The 16,144-nt window shown below is 54.0% G+C and overlaps 4 protein-coding genes across 4 annotated transcripts; 1 reads left to right on the forward strand and 3 right to left on the reverse strand.

Annotated features, from left to right (window-relative positions):
- Nucleotides 1-1,174: 1,174 nt before the first annotated feature.
- Nucleotides 1,175-5,893, reverse strand: DSM5745_04463 (uncharacterized protein; the record flags this gene model as incomplete). The annotated part of the gene is made up of 6 exons (XM_026746479.1): nt 1,175-1,748; nt 1,803-2,360; nt 2,428-2,554; nt 2,605-3,595; nt 3,643-3,951; nt 3,998-5,893. The coding sequence occupies 6 exons, from the start codon at nt 5,891-5,893 to the stop codon at nt 1,175-1,177; spliced, it is 4,455 nt and encodes a 1,484-aa protein (XP_026605475.1).
- Nucleotides 5,894-7,342: 1,449 nt separating this feature from the next.
- On the reverse strand, nt 7,343-8,242 carry DSM5745_04464 (uncharacterized protein; the record flags this gene model as incomplete). Its single annotated transcript, XM_026746480.1, has 1 exon — nt 7,343-8,242. One exon carries the CDS (start codon nt 8,240-8,242, stop codon nt 7,343-7,345), a length of 900 nt encoding a protein of 299 aa, XP_026605476.1.
- Nucleotides 8,243-8,925: 683 nt separating this feature from the next.
- DSM5745_04465 (LysM peptidoglycan-binding domain-containing protein) lies at nt 8,926-10,111 on the forward strand (the record flags this gene model as incomplete). The annotated part of the gene is made up of 3 exons (XM_026746481.1): nt 8,926-9,466; nt 9,532-9,813; nt 9,876-10,111. 3 exons carry the CDS (start codon nt 8,926-8,928, stop codon nt 10,109-10,111), a joined length of 1,059 nt encoding a protein of 352 aa, XP_026605477.1.
- Nucleotides 10,112-14,946: 4,835 nt separating this feature from the next.
- Nucleotides 14,947-15,893, reverse strand: DSM5745_04466 (uncharacterized protein; the record flags this gene model as incomplete). The annotated part of the gene is made up of 3 exons (XM_026746482.1): nt 14,947-15,180; nt 15,233-15,467; nt 15,520-15,893. 3 exons carry the CDS (start codon nt 15,891-15,893, stop codon nt 14,947-14,949), a joined length of 843 nt encoding a protein of 280 aa, XP_026605478.1.
- Nucleotides 15,894-16,144: the final 251 nt, after the last annotated feature.

Raw genomic sequence — 16,144 nt, forward strand, 5'->3', positions numbered from 1 at the left:
GCCACTGGATCTGCGTCCAGGACAGCGGGATGTGGCTGGGCTTCAAGAACGCAGTCTTCGCGGAGTTCATCGGGCACGATAACGGGAATGGGAATTCCTGGGAATTCAGAGCCCAGAGTAAAAAGTATCGCGATCAAAAGAGGTTTTATGTAAGGTAGGTAGAATGTTAACCGTGGGCATGTATTTCTTGTAAAGAATTAGGGTGAGTTTAGGGCTATGCAGGCGCGGGGGAGGGAGTTGGTTGTTAGTCAGGCTAGTAAAAGGGGGACTACGTGGGAGTTTATGAGTGTTTAGAGGGACTATAACCACGGCGCTTTCGTGTATCTCTTGTGGTAGTTGACAAGAATGATTCTTACTAGCTTGGTTAGTTCTCTTTTAGGTGTTTGAACTTCAACATACCATTGGAAGCTAGGACACAGCACAATGGGTAGATATATCAAGTGAGTCCCATACTATAGACCACTTGTTTAATAACAGGACAGGCGGCGAAAATATCTATGGATCCAGCGATCCATGGCTTAGAGACTCAGCGCCGGGTTCCCGACGCTGCCTGCAGCGGCCCCTCTGCCTGCACCTTTTTTTTTTCTCTATGCTATTGGAACTCAGTATGGTACTCTCCGTTCGACCCTAAGAGAGCAAAACTTTGCTTTTCTCAGCAGGAACATAGCCTGCCCGTCCATTTCAGCGTCTTACAATCGATCTCATCGTCTGGCCTGTGCACGATTCCAATTTCCTTGCCCTTCCTTGACGTGGTCCTCGCTCAAGCCTGGAGGTTACGACAGTATACCTATGTACCCTACCCGTACTACGCTCCTAAATTCATTCTGCTCACATCTCATGTACGCACTGGCACCTGGAATACCGGTATTGAAGAGCTCCCAGAGCATGGTGCGTTTCGTTTTTCTCGTACTGTACGGGGTTTCCCTTTTCTTCCGCTTGAGGCTTTGCCTAACTTTTAGAGGGCGAAAACGACACAACGAGGAGGACCACAGTCTGCCATAGAACCAATGGATCGCTTGGTCGCCTACCATCGTCATAGTAAAGTTCCAAGTTTCTAGTCCATGTTACGGCTCCTCGATCTGACACATTGGAAGTTTACATTAAACCTTTGAATATTCACAATTCTGTCATCATGTACTTCAACATCAACTTCACAGCATCACCATGAACAAGCCTAGTAAAGCCCCCAATCAACCTTCTGCTTCTTAATGTTCCCATCACACTGCATAGTGCCCTTCGCACCAACGCGCCCATCATCCCGCCCAAACTTCTCAATGGCATCGTTAATAATATCAATGATATCCTGGGCGCCCGTCATAAACGAGACATTGCCATGGATGCCCTTGCCCGTGACGCCGAAGCGGCAGGACCCATAATGCACAAGCGAGCGCTGCTTCTCGAGCGGCGAGGTGTTCCACTCGCCGTCCGTGCCCTGGATGTTCTTGATGATCTGCTTGCAGTCGTCGATCAAGGGCGAGGCCTCGCTGCCCTGGTCCTCGAAGGTGGATTCGCCGCAGTAGTCCTTGCCGTTGGCGACGTTGCAGGGGAAGAAGTCGACGTTGCGGGCGGACTCGGTGTCGTCGGAGTTGGTCCAGGAGCGGCGCGCGATCGTCTCGGTGCAGACGGGGAGGTTGATGAAGTTGGGCACGGTGATGTCGAGGTCCGCGAGGCTGTCGAAGTTCTTGCTTGTGTCAACTTTGCTCTCGCCGCCGTTTTCGTTGCCGTTGTTGATGTAGGTCCGGACGGCTCTGTTGGAGATGGGTTAGCGAGGTATGAATGGATGAGCTGAAAAGAGGACATACCCGTGGATGATATCCTGTGGAGTCACACCACCCCAAGCACCATCCTTGAGCTGGTCTACACCGTTGAGGGTGGCAAAGTCGTTGTAGGTGTCACCGTCCTGGCCACACTTGACGCCAGTCTGCGCGTTTTCGCGGCACGATCTCGAGTCTCCGTCGGGATCGGCCAGCTTGTAAAGCTTGCCCTCGTGGCAGGCTGCCGCCAGGCCATCGTCGTCCGGGTTATCATCGGTTGTGCAGGTGCGACCCGTTTCGATGATGAAGGGGTGGTGCCCCGAACTCTGCCATATGGCCGGGATCGCGAATCCATAGTAGGCTTTTGTAAAGGCGTCGGTGACGGTCTCGTTTCCTGTCTTTGCGTCGTAGGCGTCTCCGTCGCCGAGGTCGCTGGCGCCGTTGATGAAGTGGCCGTCAGCCACAAGGGACTTGAGAGTGTCGATGGAGTCGTCTGAGCCGTCGAATAGGGTTGCTAAGCCGATGGTATTGGCCCTGTCCCAGATACCGGCACTCTGCCCTAGGTATGTCATGAAACCGTCTTGATCATCGTCTGACCACTCGTCACTGAGTTCAAGCTGGTCAGCCATCACTTCTATCAACAAAAAAAAAAGTAGACAAAGAGAGCTCTTACGGATCCTCGGTGTCAACAAGACTCGTGCCAATCTCGGCTGCCTTGCCCAGAACAGACTCGGTGATTTCTTGAGCTTTCTCCTTTCCTTCATCACTCAGCGAAGCGATGCCAGGAAGTTTGGTCAGAACTGTATATCCGTTAGGAATGTCACGATCTCCAGTTGAACACGGAGCATACCATATTTGAAGAACTTTCCGCCAACCATCGGAGTCGCGTCCGAGATCAGGTCAAGCAGAAGGTCCTGCCAGTTCAGGGCATCTTTGGGGGGCACAGGTGCAAACTTCTTCGTGAAGTCTTTGAGCGAGGGATCGACGATGAGGGCCGCGGCCGAGAGAAGACCGTCATGGTACCTCGCGTACGAGGTGCTGACTTTGTTCAACGACTCCCAGATGAGGACCTCTGCAGGAGATCGACCGGTCTGACACTCGATCGTTCCACCGCAACCGGCCACGATATCGCCGCAGTCACCGTAGCCCTCATAGTTTATCATGTAGGCAATGTACCCAGTGAACGATGTGGCGTTGACATTGTCGCGGTAGTACTTCCACGCCTTCATCATGTCATCCCAGGCGTCGTCGACGTCGAGCGAGGCCCACCGCTCCGAGGGCGAGTAGTATGGCGTTCCCTTGTAGTACTCGTTACCGCAGGTGAGGGTGGACCAGTTTCCGTCGTGAAGATTGTCGGCGTCGAGAGGATTCTTTCTGGCCTGGATGGCGGCCTTGTAGTCTGACCAGTTGCCCACCGGTGCGTCTTCGAAGGTCTCGAGATCGGTCGCCCAGTTGACCGAGCCACCCATGTTCAGTCCCTTGTACTTGCTGACTCGAGACTCGCGGACCTCGGGACTCATGTACGCAACCCACTGGGTGTCGTCGTAGACCAGAATGTTGCTGTCGCTGTCTTCGTCCAGGTAGTGTGCGGTAACGCGGCTGGAGACGTCGTCACGAGTGCTGAGTCCGGAAGAGGTGCCGCTGATGATCTCATTGATCTCGGCGTTGGCCAGGTAGCCGGCCGTGCCGGTGCATCGTCCCTTGGTGGCGTCTGAGCTGGCGCGGGATCCGGTATACAGACACTCAGGGCCGTGGCAGCCAGCCTCAGCCATGGCGAAGGACCGGCCGTAGCTGGCCACTCCCACAACAACGCGGTCAGAGGGAACGCCAGCTTTGGTGATCTAGATAGCTATTAGCAGATGTTTGTGACTAGGGCACGGAAACCAACCATGGCCAGAGAAGTCATCGTCTCCGTGAGATTGACCTGACTGCGGAGACAGTTTCCTGTCGGGCAGCCGTCCTGAGAGTTGGGGTTGGCGGCATCCCACTGTCCGTGAAGGTCGTAGGTCATAAAGACGATGTAGTCGACGATCTTGCCGATGGATTTGATCGGGAAGCCCTTCAGGTACCAGTATGACGCGGGAGCAGCGATCGAGACCGACTTTCCTTTAAGCAAGTTCTTAAGAATAACCAGGAACTTGAGATAGTTGTCACCCTCGTCCTCAGAACCGGCGGGGATACCAGGGATATCGGGAGCCTGCGTGTGTTAGTAAAAGCAATATGTAGTAGACGGCTTGACGTACACCAGGGTATTCCCAGTCAATATCAACACCGTCGAGGTCGTGATCCTTGATAAAATTTGCAATGTTGGTTGCCAGCTTGAGGCGGTTCGCTGCCTGGGTGCCCTCACGGAAGATGTTGTAAGTGCTGGGATTGGTCGAGAAGTCCCAGCCGCCAAAGGACAGGATCTTCTTGGGGCCGCTGAGGAACTTGAAGTTGTTGAACTCATAGGTGCTGAACTCATCTCCGACGGAGACCTCGTAGTCCGCTGTAAGGGATCCAAAGCCGAAGTGCAGGTGGGTGTACTTGGACGTGTCGATCTGGAGGGAGTCCTGGTACAGGCACTCGCGGTTGAACAGGTAACCCTCGTAGTAGGCCACGCTGCGGAACTCAGACGGCGCTGAGCCACTGACCACGTCGGTTCCGCAGTTGGAGATGCAGCCGTTGGTGCCGGCCTTGGCCGTGCCTGGGGCGCCGGTGTTGGTGTCCGTGCAGAACTCTGGCGTGATACCGCACTGGCCCCAGGTGTTACAGCAGGCATTGAGCGGGCAAGGGTTCAAGTCAGCGAGCGTGCTCATATCGTCGGGGGCCTCTGTGCCGGGAACCTGCGGTCCGCAGATGGCGTTTTCCACGGCCGCAGGCATCGGTGGCGTGCCCTTGCTGACGCAAATGACACTGCCAGCAAAGATGTTCTTGCATCCGTTCCAGCCCCAAGTGTCCTGGTTGAATTCTTCAATATCGTCGTTGGTCAGGCTATTGGCGGCCGCTACAGTAGCGCAGCTCTGGCCGTCATTCACAACAGTAGTAGCACAGGAACCGTCGTCGTTGGGCTTGGGGCGGAAGTCAGGGAGATCGCCGGACGAGCAACAGACATGCTGGCCAGGGGTGAGACTGGAGCAGAGTCCCTCGTCCGAGTTGTACTTGGTGAAGTCGGCACCGGAGATTCCACACCGTTCGGCGAGGGCGGCGCAGCTATCTCCCTCGCCGACCATCTGGGTGCTGCACTCGGATGCCCGAACGTGAAGAGCCGAGTGACTCAAGGAATGCCCAGAGTGGTGTCGCCTCGCAACAGTGCCGTTGACATGAGAGATAGTGTGGTTTCCTTTAATCGATGAGAGTTGGGGCAGGGTAAAGGGCGCGGTGGTGGTGATGCTCGTAGAGTTGGCAAAGTCAAGACACTCGGCACCAGACCAGGATTTGAAGGCCTGCTGGATATCGCCCAATGTGCCACGGTTGACGGCCATAAAGCCCAGAATGTGGTCGGAGTCGTAACCGGGCCCGCAGAGCTGGATCGCAAGAGCGTCACGTCGTCCATCGAACTCAGCCGAGTTGGAGTCCAGAGCCTTCAGGGCGGCGTTGGCAACATCCGGCGCTCGCAGACCTTGACCAATGTAGAGACCGGCCGTGGTCTGGCCAAACTGGGCATACAACATAGTCGTCCTGTTGGTGGGGGTGTGGCCGTTGACCGCATACTCGCGCATCTGCTCCATTAACAAACTGTACGCGGCCTCGGTGCCGGCTTCACTGGAGTCCCATCCGATCTCGTAAGTGACGTTGACCTCCTTGGCAGAGCGAGCGGCAGCCGCATCAGCCTTGGCCTCATCATCCCAGTCATGGCCATAGGCCGTGCAGGCGTAGATGCGGTGGTTGCTGTCCTTGTCATCGACGTCATCGTGAAGCGAGAAGCTCGAGAGAACGACCTGTTTACAAGAGGACAACCGGCTTGCACTAGGATAGGCAGACCAGCCTAAAGGGTCAGGACCGGTTGAGAAGCAGGCAGAGGGACAAACGGCGTCCATGCCGCGGTAGCCGGGGCCGGCGGGCTGCCTTGAGGCCGCCTGGGCAGCGGCAAAGAGGCCACTGCCAGGGAAAGAGAGGGCAAGGGCGCCGACCGCCGCATTGCGCCAGGAAGGAGCCATGGGCGGGGTACCCTAAGGGTAAAAAAAGGAAAGAAAAAAGAGTGAATAGCGTGAAGACGCGGAATGAATGACTGGGTAGGTAAAAGATTGGACGCCGAGGAACCGGCAATGCTTAGGGAGAGAATACCATTGACGAGCAGCACAACAGGAGCATCTCGCTGGGTTATATACCAACTCAAGGCTCATTTAGCCGCAGCCTACCCACGCTCGGTGGTATACAGTAAGATTGCACTCGTGATGCCAAGGGAGCTGAATAGCCTCACCCACTTGGCTCAGGGACTAAGGCACGCACGAAGCATAAGCGAAGTAGGGAACAAACCACGAGCCGCAAATTCCGCAGTTCAGCTCGGCCCACTAGGGGTCCAGAATAGCCTATGCCTCCGCAGGCACCAGCGCTCGACGCTCGTATAGTGAGGCTGTGAGGTATGGACTGAGGACCTTGCAGTGCTAGCCGACCAGGATGGGTCCGAAGCCGACAGCGACTTAGTGCAGACGAGGATACGAATCACGATTCACGATGAACTCCGATGCTCGAGACTCCTGCCTCAAGGGGTAAGCGCACTGATGCCCCTGAGTCCCAGTCCCTTCAGTCCCTGACCGACCGCGGGCCGAAACGCTTGACCTGATCCAACGATTGTCGGCTGGGACCGCCAACCGGAGGCGCCGGATGAGGCTGGCCCTCTCCACCTTCGGCCATCTTTCTGCTTTGGGGCTGTTCTACGGCGTGCCTGACTGTAGCTCGGTTGAAGCACACTTGCAGCCTGTAGGTCGACATTGAGATCTCGAATGTGGGCACTCCCTCGGGTATTTCACGGTGTTGTCCGATGCAGCGTTGGGGACCCTTTGCTCGTCTACCTTGAAATTACAAGTAGTTGAAGAAGTCCCTGGCAAATACATGATATTCCATGCTGTGCATTTATGGTCCGCACAGTAAGCTTTGACCAAGCCTCGTAGGATTCCTCAGCAAGGCTTAGCACGCAGCATCTGAGACAAACTCTTCAGTCTTCAGGAACCAGGACACAAGGGCAGTGGCACACGCCACGGCGCCGCCATTGACGAACCCACAAATTTAAAATTGAGCCTTGGCAAGAAGATCCAGGCCTCCGAGGTCGGCAACTGAGACGAACAAGCCCTTTGCCAAGACACTATTTGAGATAGCGGGTGTAAGGGCCTGCTGGCTCCGCTTCTCGTGATGGTGCAGATTATGGAGATCATGAGGTTACATCCGGGAAAATGCATTGTGCAGGCACGAGGAGACATCGGATATAGGTGTGGGAAGTGATCTCCGAGAAATATACGAGCCTCGTGGAGTGGACTGGACCCATTCTGGACTATGCCCTAACTAATTCTAGGTACACTATTGCATATGCACATGATTGCAGGGGCGCTAGTTTGAACAAGATGACTGACGAGTCTGTCGGACTGTCCAACCAAAGGATCCAAGTCCAATCAGTATCCAACAATGCCGAAGCCCAAGGCAACAGCCAGCGCGGCAAGCCAAGCTGCCTGACGGTGGTCCTGGCCGGCCGCGGCGTCATCCTTGGGTTTCTCTTTCTTGTCCGGGCATCCCGAAGTGGGCCAGACCGAATTGTGGCACTCAGCGACGGCCAGAATGCTGGCCTCCGCTTCGGGGCTGATGCTAACCTTGCAGGGGCTGACATTGTCTGTAGCCGAAGCCATCGACGAGCTCGCGAGCTGGGGACACGTCTTCTCGTCTGGGGTCGTCTGCGGGAACTCGAAGGGGTAATCGAGATCCTTCACGAGGGACGGGAAGACGAAGCCTGAGGCGCCGCTGCACTTGTCGCTACTGGTAAGAGTGGTAAGGTTCACGTCGGTGCCGCCTTCGGCCGTCTCAAAGGACAGAGAGCCCGCGGTGATGCGGTAGGCTGTGTTATGGAAGCCGTCCTCGTGGACGTCCAGGTTGAGGCCGCCCAGGGCGCCGGCGACCCACGGGTAGTCGGTGTTGTTGTACGCCGGGTCCTGCGTCCACGAACAGTTCATCCAGTACAGTTGCCAGAAGAACTCCCAGCTCCCGGTCTTGTTCAGCATGTGGTCCAGATTGGAGGAGCTGAAATAGGTAGTCGTGTTTTCCGGGATGTTACTGAGGTAGTCCGCATAGCTCCGCACCGTCTCATTTCGGCGACCTTTCGGAAAGATGCCGTACTCGATCGTTGCACGGAGGTCCTTGGCGACGGGGGCGTTCTGGATGGCGAACACCACCGGCATTGCATCCTTGGGGGCAAAGGTGCCCTCGCGCGGAAAAATCAAATCGATCTCGGTCTTGTTCTCGGCCGTGGCCGAGACAGCCCCGGCCACCAGGCCAAGCGCGAGCCAGGAGAGTCGAACCATGCTAGTCTGTTCGGCTGTGGCAGCTGGAGACTCAGGTAACCGTGGGGGCGAAAGGCACAGGAACGAATGGCCCAGTGGGGAAGAGAGAAAGAGCGACAGCCGACTGGGGAGGTGAGAAGAGGGCAGAGTGCAGGCAGCTCTGGCGCTGGATGGTGTGGAATATTTAAATTTGCGCCAATTCTCTGCAAGCCCACCCAGGGTCTTGGCCTGCATTGCCAGTGAAGCTTGACAGCCAGTCCTGGGCCGGCGTTGCAGGCTTGCAGGGGCAGTGGGGGGCGCTAGGGCTGTGTCTGTGACAGTAACGTGACTCAGGGCTCTGGACCCTGGTGGGTTCTGCCCTGATAGCGTGCTCGAACGAACCTCCAGGCACAAATAACTCCTCACGGCGGCCTGCACGGCTATCCGGCATTGCCACCGGCATCCACCGAGGCTCTTCGCTTAGACGGCCACTGCAGACCATACACCGGAATGGCACCACCACCGAGTCTAGAGACTGCTAGCTATACGACAATACTAGCGGAGAACGCCACGGGTACTCTTGAGTTTGAGCCGGTAAACAAGAATGGAGCACAGGCAGCAAGAGTCAGAGGTTGTCCGGCCTTCCGGAAACAACATATAAACCATACCCGTGAGACCAAACATCAACCTACCAGACACACTTTTGACTTTCTTTCTTTATCGAAATGCCGAACATCAAGTCCGCCGTCGTCCTGAGCCTCCTCCCGGAGCTGCTTGCCGCTCGTAGCATCTCCCTCGCCCAGCGCAGCGTCGACTGTACCTTCGACATCGCCGCAAGCTCGGGCGATAGCTGCGAGAGCTTTGCCTCTGGATGGGGTCTCTCCGTTGATGACCTCAAGTCTCTGAACCCCGGCCTGGACTGCGATAACTTTGACGATTTCGCCAACTACTGTGTCATTGGCGATGTCACGGCCGATGAGCCCAGTACCACTTCTACCACCACTTCTACCACTACAAGCACGACTACTACGACGCAGGCTCTCACAACAGCAACCACTACCACTGCCTTCGTTACTACCACCAAGGAGCCCGCTGTCACTACTACCTCGGCCACCAGTGACGCTCCCTCCCCAACCCAGCCCGGCCTGGCCTCAAACTGCGACAAGTTCCACAAGGTTGCATCTGGCGACCAGTGCGACACCATCGAAGCCAAGTACGGCATTACCAATGACCAGTTCTCTTCCTGGAACCCTTACATTGATGACAGTATGTTCCACCCTCACTTTATCCCTCCCACAATGGACATCCACTAACAAGGTTGTAACAAACAGACTGCTCGAACCTCTGGCTAGACTACTACGTCTGCGTGCACACCCCCGTCGCCACAACCACAACCAGCACCAGCACCTCCTCATCCGCCCCATCCCAAACATCTGCCGCGCCCTCAACCGGCTCCGACACCAACACCGCCCCCTCCCCCACCCAATCCGGCATCGACGCCAGCTGCGACCAATACCACAAGGTCGTGTCCGGCGACCAATGCGACACAATTGAGTCGGCGTACGGCATCAGCCACGCCGACTTTTCCGCGTGGAACCCCGCTATTGACTCCAGTGCGCATCTCCCCTTCTTTCCTCTTGATTCGCTTCGTTATTTGCTAACTTGGCGCGCGTAGAATGCTCCAACCTCTGGCTCGACTACTACGTCTGCGTGCACGTTGCGCCCAAGCCGCAGATGCCGGATATCACGGCCGACTGCAAGAAGTACCACAAGGTGCAGTCGGGCGAGGGGTGCTGGGCTATTGACTCGGATAACGGCATTACGCTTGAGCAGTTCCGCGAGTGGAATCCGACTATCGATGCGTCGTGCAGTAACCTCTGGGTTGATTACTATGTTTGCGTTGGTGTCTAATTGGCCAATCCGAACGTAGTCGGTACATGAGTGCTATCTAGGGGAGGAATTAGGATTGAAAGGGTATGAGACAGGTCATTGTGCGTATGATTGATGGTTTATACGGCTGCATGAGTTATGTTGCTGCTATAATGTATTAATATATGGTCTTGTTTTTCGATGACTTCAAAGAGGCCGACGAGTTCAACTTAGCCTTTACTTCCTAAACAATGCTCTCTAATCAGCTTCCACGGTATCCTAAGGACTGTCAGCTACACATCATAACGAATATCTTTTAATTCGATCCATCATAAAATCGCCGATGCGTCTATGCAGAAGAGTGGCGTTCGTCTTACTCTCGGTGCTCTTGAACATTCTGTAATAGAGAGTGTCTGCCACGTAGGCTTAACGGCATGCTTAATTTAATTTGGCTTAGCGCGCCCGAGGGCCGTCCTAATTAGGAAGGCGGTCCAAAAAATTAAGCACACAGCAAGCTTGTTAAGCGTGCCCGTTGCTTAATTTAAATAGGCTTAGCGCGGCGCTAGCGCGGTTAAGTAAGTGTTATGTTTATCGGGGCCTTGCAACGCGTTTTAATATTTTAAAAAGGTTACTTTACACTAAAAATTATATGTAAAGCAACTTTCGCATTATAAATAACACCCAAAGTTTGTTTATTAAAACACTTTTTGACTTTTAATGGTAACTAACGTAATTTTTAGTTAATTTATGCAACATTCGTGTTTTTATATAAAATTATATAGCGTTGCGAATATTGCACCTAATTTAATAATTTAGCGTATTTAGCGCGCCGCGTCGGGGTTACGTAATATTACCTAATTTGGAACTACCGGCACTACGAATTTAATGAGTTTCGCCGAGCGCTCCCGTGGCAGACACTCTCTAATCAACTGAAGAAGTTCCACTGGGGTCGCTCGTGCACTACCGCTAGGATCAAGTAGTAAAGATCTTAAGCTATACTCCGTAGAGCGGTCAACCCATTACCGAGATCCCACCCACTAGTGAGATTTTCATCAACGCGTCAACTTCAACGACGTGTAACTTCATCAATTCTTTATTAAAATGCCTGGTAAGTAGTTATTTCGAATCAGCGAATAAATCTCTAATATATTATCCAGAAACTTTATCCTAATAAGGCCCCGAGCTGCCAAAATCGCGTCCGATCCGCCCGTGCTAGATTTGCAAACCTCATCCCTCCATGGCTCTCGAAAACCCCCTTGGTTCGCCTCCGATCAGCCGTGGGAGAAACCGGGTTCTGGGGTCACCCCGCACCACCTTTAATCTAAATATCCTCCAGTCCCCAACCTCCTCGGGCATCATCTCATCCTATCCCATCCCATCGCCAAGATGTCGCAATCAAGATGCTTGCGGCCACCTGCCACTGCCAAACCGTCCACTCACCCTGACCCTTCCAACCAGCGCGCTCTAATTAGTTACGAACACATATTGACAACTCCACAATCTGCCGGAAGACCCATGGCGCACTCGCGACATTCCACGCCCCCCTTTGTCAAGATTCGATCCATCTTTCATCGCTCCATGCATATTGGAGAAGCTTATCGGCTACCACCACGCGCACGCGACATCAACGATATTTTGCTGCTCAACGTGCGGATGCCATATCGGCGATCGGATGGACAATAACGTTCGGAACATATCGATCTCAATCTTCGACGGAAATGCGAATCGGCATGTTTGAATCATAGATGAGCATTACTTACTTCGCCTCTTCAACAGGCGACGTGGGCCTCTCGGCGCTCTTACCCTCGATCGGGAATTGGCAGTTGAAGAAGACCTGGGATACGCAGCCAGGCGGGCTTTTGATTCCGGACTCCGACTCGCCCCAGCCATCTTACCCCAGGGTCAAGAAAAAAATGTCGATGAGTATATGGTAGATTCCTCGCGCAATGCCTATGCGGCGACATCCCATGCAGCGTTTCCCGACCGCGACCAGAATCCATCGAGGTCCTTCAGCGAAAAATAGACACACCGTGCCGACATTGCGGAATGGCTTGCTCTCATCAATATCTGCCGCGACTGTTGTCTTGTCATTGGGACATATGCGGCCCCTTGGCTCTACGTCCCGAGAGACCGTATTACCCCTTGACCAGACAATCTGCTCCTCGGAAGCTCAAAACGCTATGTCCAGCAAAGGCGTCCGCAGGACATTCTGCGGGATGTGTGAGATGAGTGTCTTCTAAGTTTTGCCCACGTGAACAGAACGGAATTTCCGGACGTCGCGGTCTGAATTGTCAACCCTGGTGAGGGCGTTATGCTTGGTAGCTGCAATGTTGGAAGACGAACGGGCTTATTTAGGCTGATGATGGGCGACGCTATGATCAGGCGTCCAGGGACGCCTTTACCGAGGGATTGCGTTGGTGGGGGATAAGAACGTACGAGGGAGTAGTTGTGGACTTGGACAAGGAGAGACTGCTTGACGATCGAGCCCTACCTCCTTTCCTTCTCCTATCCAAGAGTACCGGGGGCGTCCTGATCCGGCCTTATCTCAAGGTCCTTATTTCAGCGAAAGTGCCGGTGGATCCAGTCATCACGGTCATCTCGGCCATCATTGCGACTTGCCGCTTGCGAGCCGGGAGCCATATCTGGGCAACCAGCACGACGAGCAAATCAGGACGACCAGCGGGAATACTCTGTAGGCGCAACTCAGGCTCCATGTCTGGCTCCAAGGAAGCTTGAAGCTTTTTTAATCCCCGGCTTGACTTTCACATCGCTTGAAGACGAAGCCGTCCCTTGCCTATCCACTGCACTTGGGGATTTTGGCACTCGTCATCGGCGAAGTAGGGCTTATGTTAGTTTGGCATCCCCTGCATTTTTTGACGACAACGGGATAGAAACAGTAGGTTTTCCGCAATGTATGCATGGACTTGGGTTGTAATAAGAGTGGATACTAAGGGTTCAAGTAGGAGAGAGAGAGGGAGAGAGCCATCTCATCGCTCGCCAACGCCATGGACAAGACATCCACCACCACCATGATCTTCGCAGCCTCTCAACCCCAAGGCAAGGCTCCATGTCAATCTTAAGAGTCTTACACCCACTCTTCTCCTCTGAGCCCTGCAAGCCCAAAGACAGACATGGAACAACACCCAACAACCGCCGCTGAAACTCATCTCCAAACCCAAACCCAAACACCAGACCTCTCACCACACTTCTCAAAGACCCCTACCTGATAATCTTCTTATTGACATCGCCCTCCATCTCCACTGCATGTAGACCCAGACCGGCAATACACAAGCCTAGCCGCTGCCCAAAAACTAAAATCTCCCTTTATTGCCAGCTTATAATCTTCCAACCTCCTTCTCCTCCTCAGTCGTCGGTCCTGCCTCATCAACAACAGCGCCCAAATTCAACGTGTCCCCAGTCACAGTAAACCTCTCCGTCTCATTATTTGTGTCTGGATTCGCGATCGGACTTACTTCGCACCACTCCCTAAAATCCTTGGCAATGCAGTGTCCCTATTCATAAGTCTCCCCCTGCGCACTTCTAGATCCCGCAGTCCCTCGCGCACAATGCGGACAATCCTAATCAGGCGTTCTGCAGGGGCTTCGGGGCTTCGGCATTCTAGCTATGGGATCCAGCATGCTCTTGAAGTATAGCCGACCCACACGCGCGCTGTCGCCATTGAGACCAGAGCCAGAGCGACGAGCATGAATTGGCCGAGTACCGGTAGCCCAATTATAGGCTCGTATATCCACGTTCGGTCCGGGCGGTGGTATCTCAGGTGGATGAGGATGACGCTGCTGGTATATACGGGTGTCTGGGTTTCCCCCCATTTACGATGCACGAGTCCTCGAGAAAGCAAGTACCAGAGCTCAAGATTTCCCAAGTCTGCAGGAGGACAGGGGATAGGGCGTTCTATGCGCCATCCAAGAAACATGTGCTTACCCGGGGACGCTGGGTAGAGGTAGAGGAGATGCCGGCGCGTATGATGGTTAGGAACATATCTTGAATTGTGATTATGCCTTCCTTAACGCTTGTTGATGGGACGCTTTACCTATCGTACCGGGTACTCCCGTATGCCTTCCAGAACCGCGGCCCTTCATCCTTATCCATGTTTCTGGGTGTGATGAGCGCATTAGGAATCGTCGTCCTACATATGCGGCACTTCTACTGGCGCGTGTTGAAGAAAGGGCAGCAAGGCCTGAATTCTGTCCTCCGCCGATGATTCTGGGAGGATGTATGCTTGTCCCCTCAGTACTCTGACTTGGATGGGCAATGAGGACGCCCTTTGGTTCGCGCAGGTTGTTTCCTACTTCTTCCTCGGCTGTGCATTGCAAATTATCTTTTTCTCGGGCATTTCGTATATCGTCAACGTATACATGCCGAATGCGAATAGTGCGATTCCGATTCATGTTGCGGTAAGGAGTTTGGTTTCAACGATGTTTCCGCTGTGGGGGAGTAGTATCTATGGGCATTGGGGGATTGAATCAACGAGTACGTTGCAACTTGGCTTGGGCGTGCTTCTGATGCCGGGTCCGATTTGGTTTTACTTCTATGGAGGGAAGATTTGGTGGTGGAGTCGGTTTTGTGAGATGTGTTTGACTTGAATCAAGAAAACAAAGTAAGATTGCGCCTTATGATAAAAGTGAAGTGGTATCTAATGATGGCGTGATAGAATAGAACATTTGAAGATGTAACATAAAACCAACCAGAGCAAGTTCCTTACGCCGATACCTGCGAACAAGACCAGGTTTTCAAGAAAGCTCAGTCAACCAGTACCAGCCCAGGTCATCATGGGATTGGGTCCATAGTCCTCAACGCCAATACCCAAACGCGAACAAGATTTGAAACAAAGCAGCCGACCAGTTTCATCCAGGCGATCACGATATCGTGCGCGTCTCCGCAACGCCAATGTCCAAGGAATCAGACTCAGGCGACTTCGTGGACTTCGCACTAGCTCCGCCCAGATGCCATTTGGACAAAGTGACCAGGAGATCATCATCCCGCTGACCCAGATCGAAGAGCTTAGTGGTGCGCATAACAAGCTCCTTGCCGTCATGGTAGGCCTCGATGACTCGGAGATGGTGCTCGCCGATCGCGGAGAATATCAGGACCTACAGGAAGTTAGCCAGTTTTTGGTGACCAAGCAGATTGGAGTGGACATACCGGAGCAAAAAGGTTCGATCGAAGAGACGCCTTCTTCAACCGTCCGTGCATGACACGAATGGTTGTTTTGACCTCGCCGTGAAACAACGCGTCCTCGATTCCCTCGGCCATCTCGCTGAACATGGCAACCACCATGTGAGGGGCTTCGCGGTCCGGCATGTGCCAAGTCGCCTTCACCCCCCACCTGCGGCCGAACGTGAGGTCCATCAATGCACCGAAGTTGTGATCTCCGTAGCTAGTTTGGATGTCAGTGAGTGTAACCAAGTGGATCGGAGGGGGGGACTCACTCCGCATAACAAATACCTGCCGGTGAGATGTCTTCGTTGGGACAATCGCATCGAGCGGAATAATAGGTGAAGTAGCTCGCTAGAGCCTGGGCGTTGTAGTAGGGCTTCCCACCGTGCTTTGGGTCGAAGGAGATGTAGTTGTCGAGAACTCCAGGCGCTGGCTTGTTAAGGACATCGCAATAGGCAGAGAAGAATTTCGGTCCGTCGTTGCCGTCTAGGGACATCTCCTTCTCATGGCGGATGCCCAGTTCCTTGAGGTCGGCCGCTGACAAACGCGAGCCGAATCGGTCCAGGGCGTCGAAGATCGCACTGAGCTTCTGGCGGCGAGCCCTTCGCTTTTTCTGCAGTTCACTTTTCTGCTGAGCAGCAGGCATTGCGATGATTGAGGATGACGAGATGGATGGATGTGGGAAGGATGATGGGGGAAGAGACGAGAATCAAAGGACGGCGAGGGAGAATCAAAGGACGAGCGAGGCAACAGCGGAAGGTCACGTGGTTGCCCCCGCAACGCGTCTTGGTCGGCGCTGATTGGCTGAGGTCGGCCATTCACTGGGCAAGGCCTAGAGGGTAACACATTCCCTGATGTTCTTTGACTGCTGACAAGTGAGGGGTAGGCATTCAGTCT

This window comes from Aspergillus mulundensis (assembly GCF_003369625.1).
Source record: "Aspergillus mulundensis strain DSM 5745 chromosome Unknown scaffold_3, whole genome shotgun sequence".
Classification (NCBI taxonomy): domain Eukaryota; kingdom Fungi; phylum Ascomycota; class Eurotiomycetes; order Eurotiales; family Aspergillaceae; genus Aspergillus; species Aspergillus mulundensis.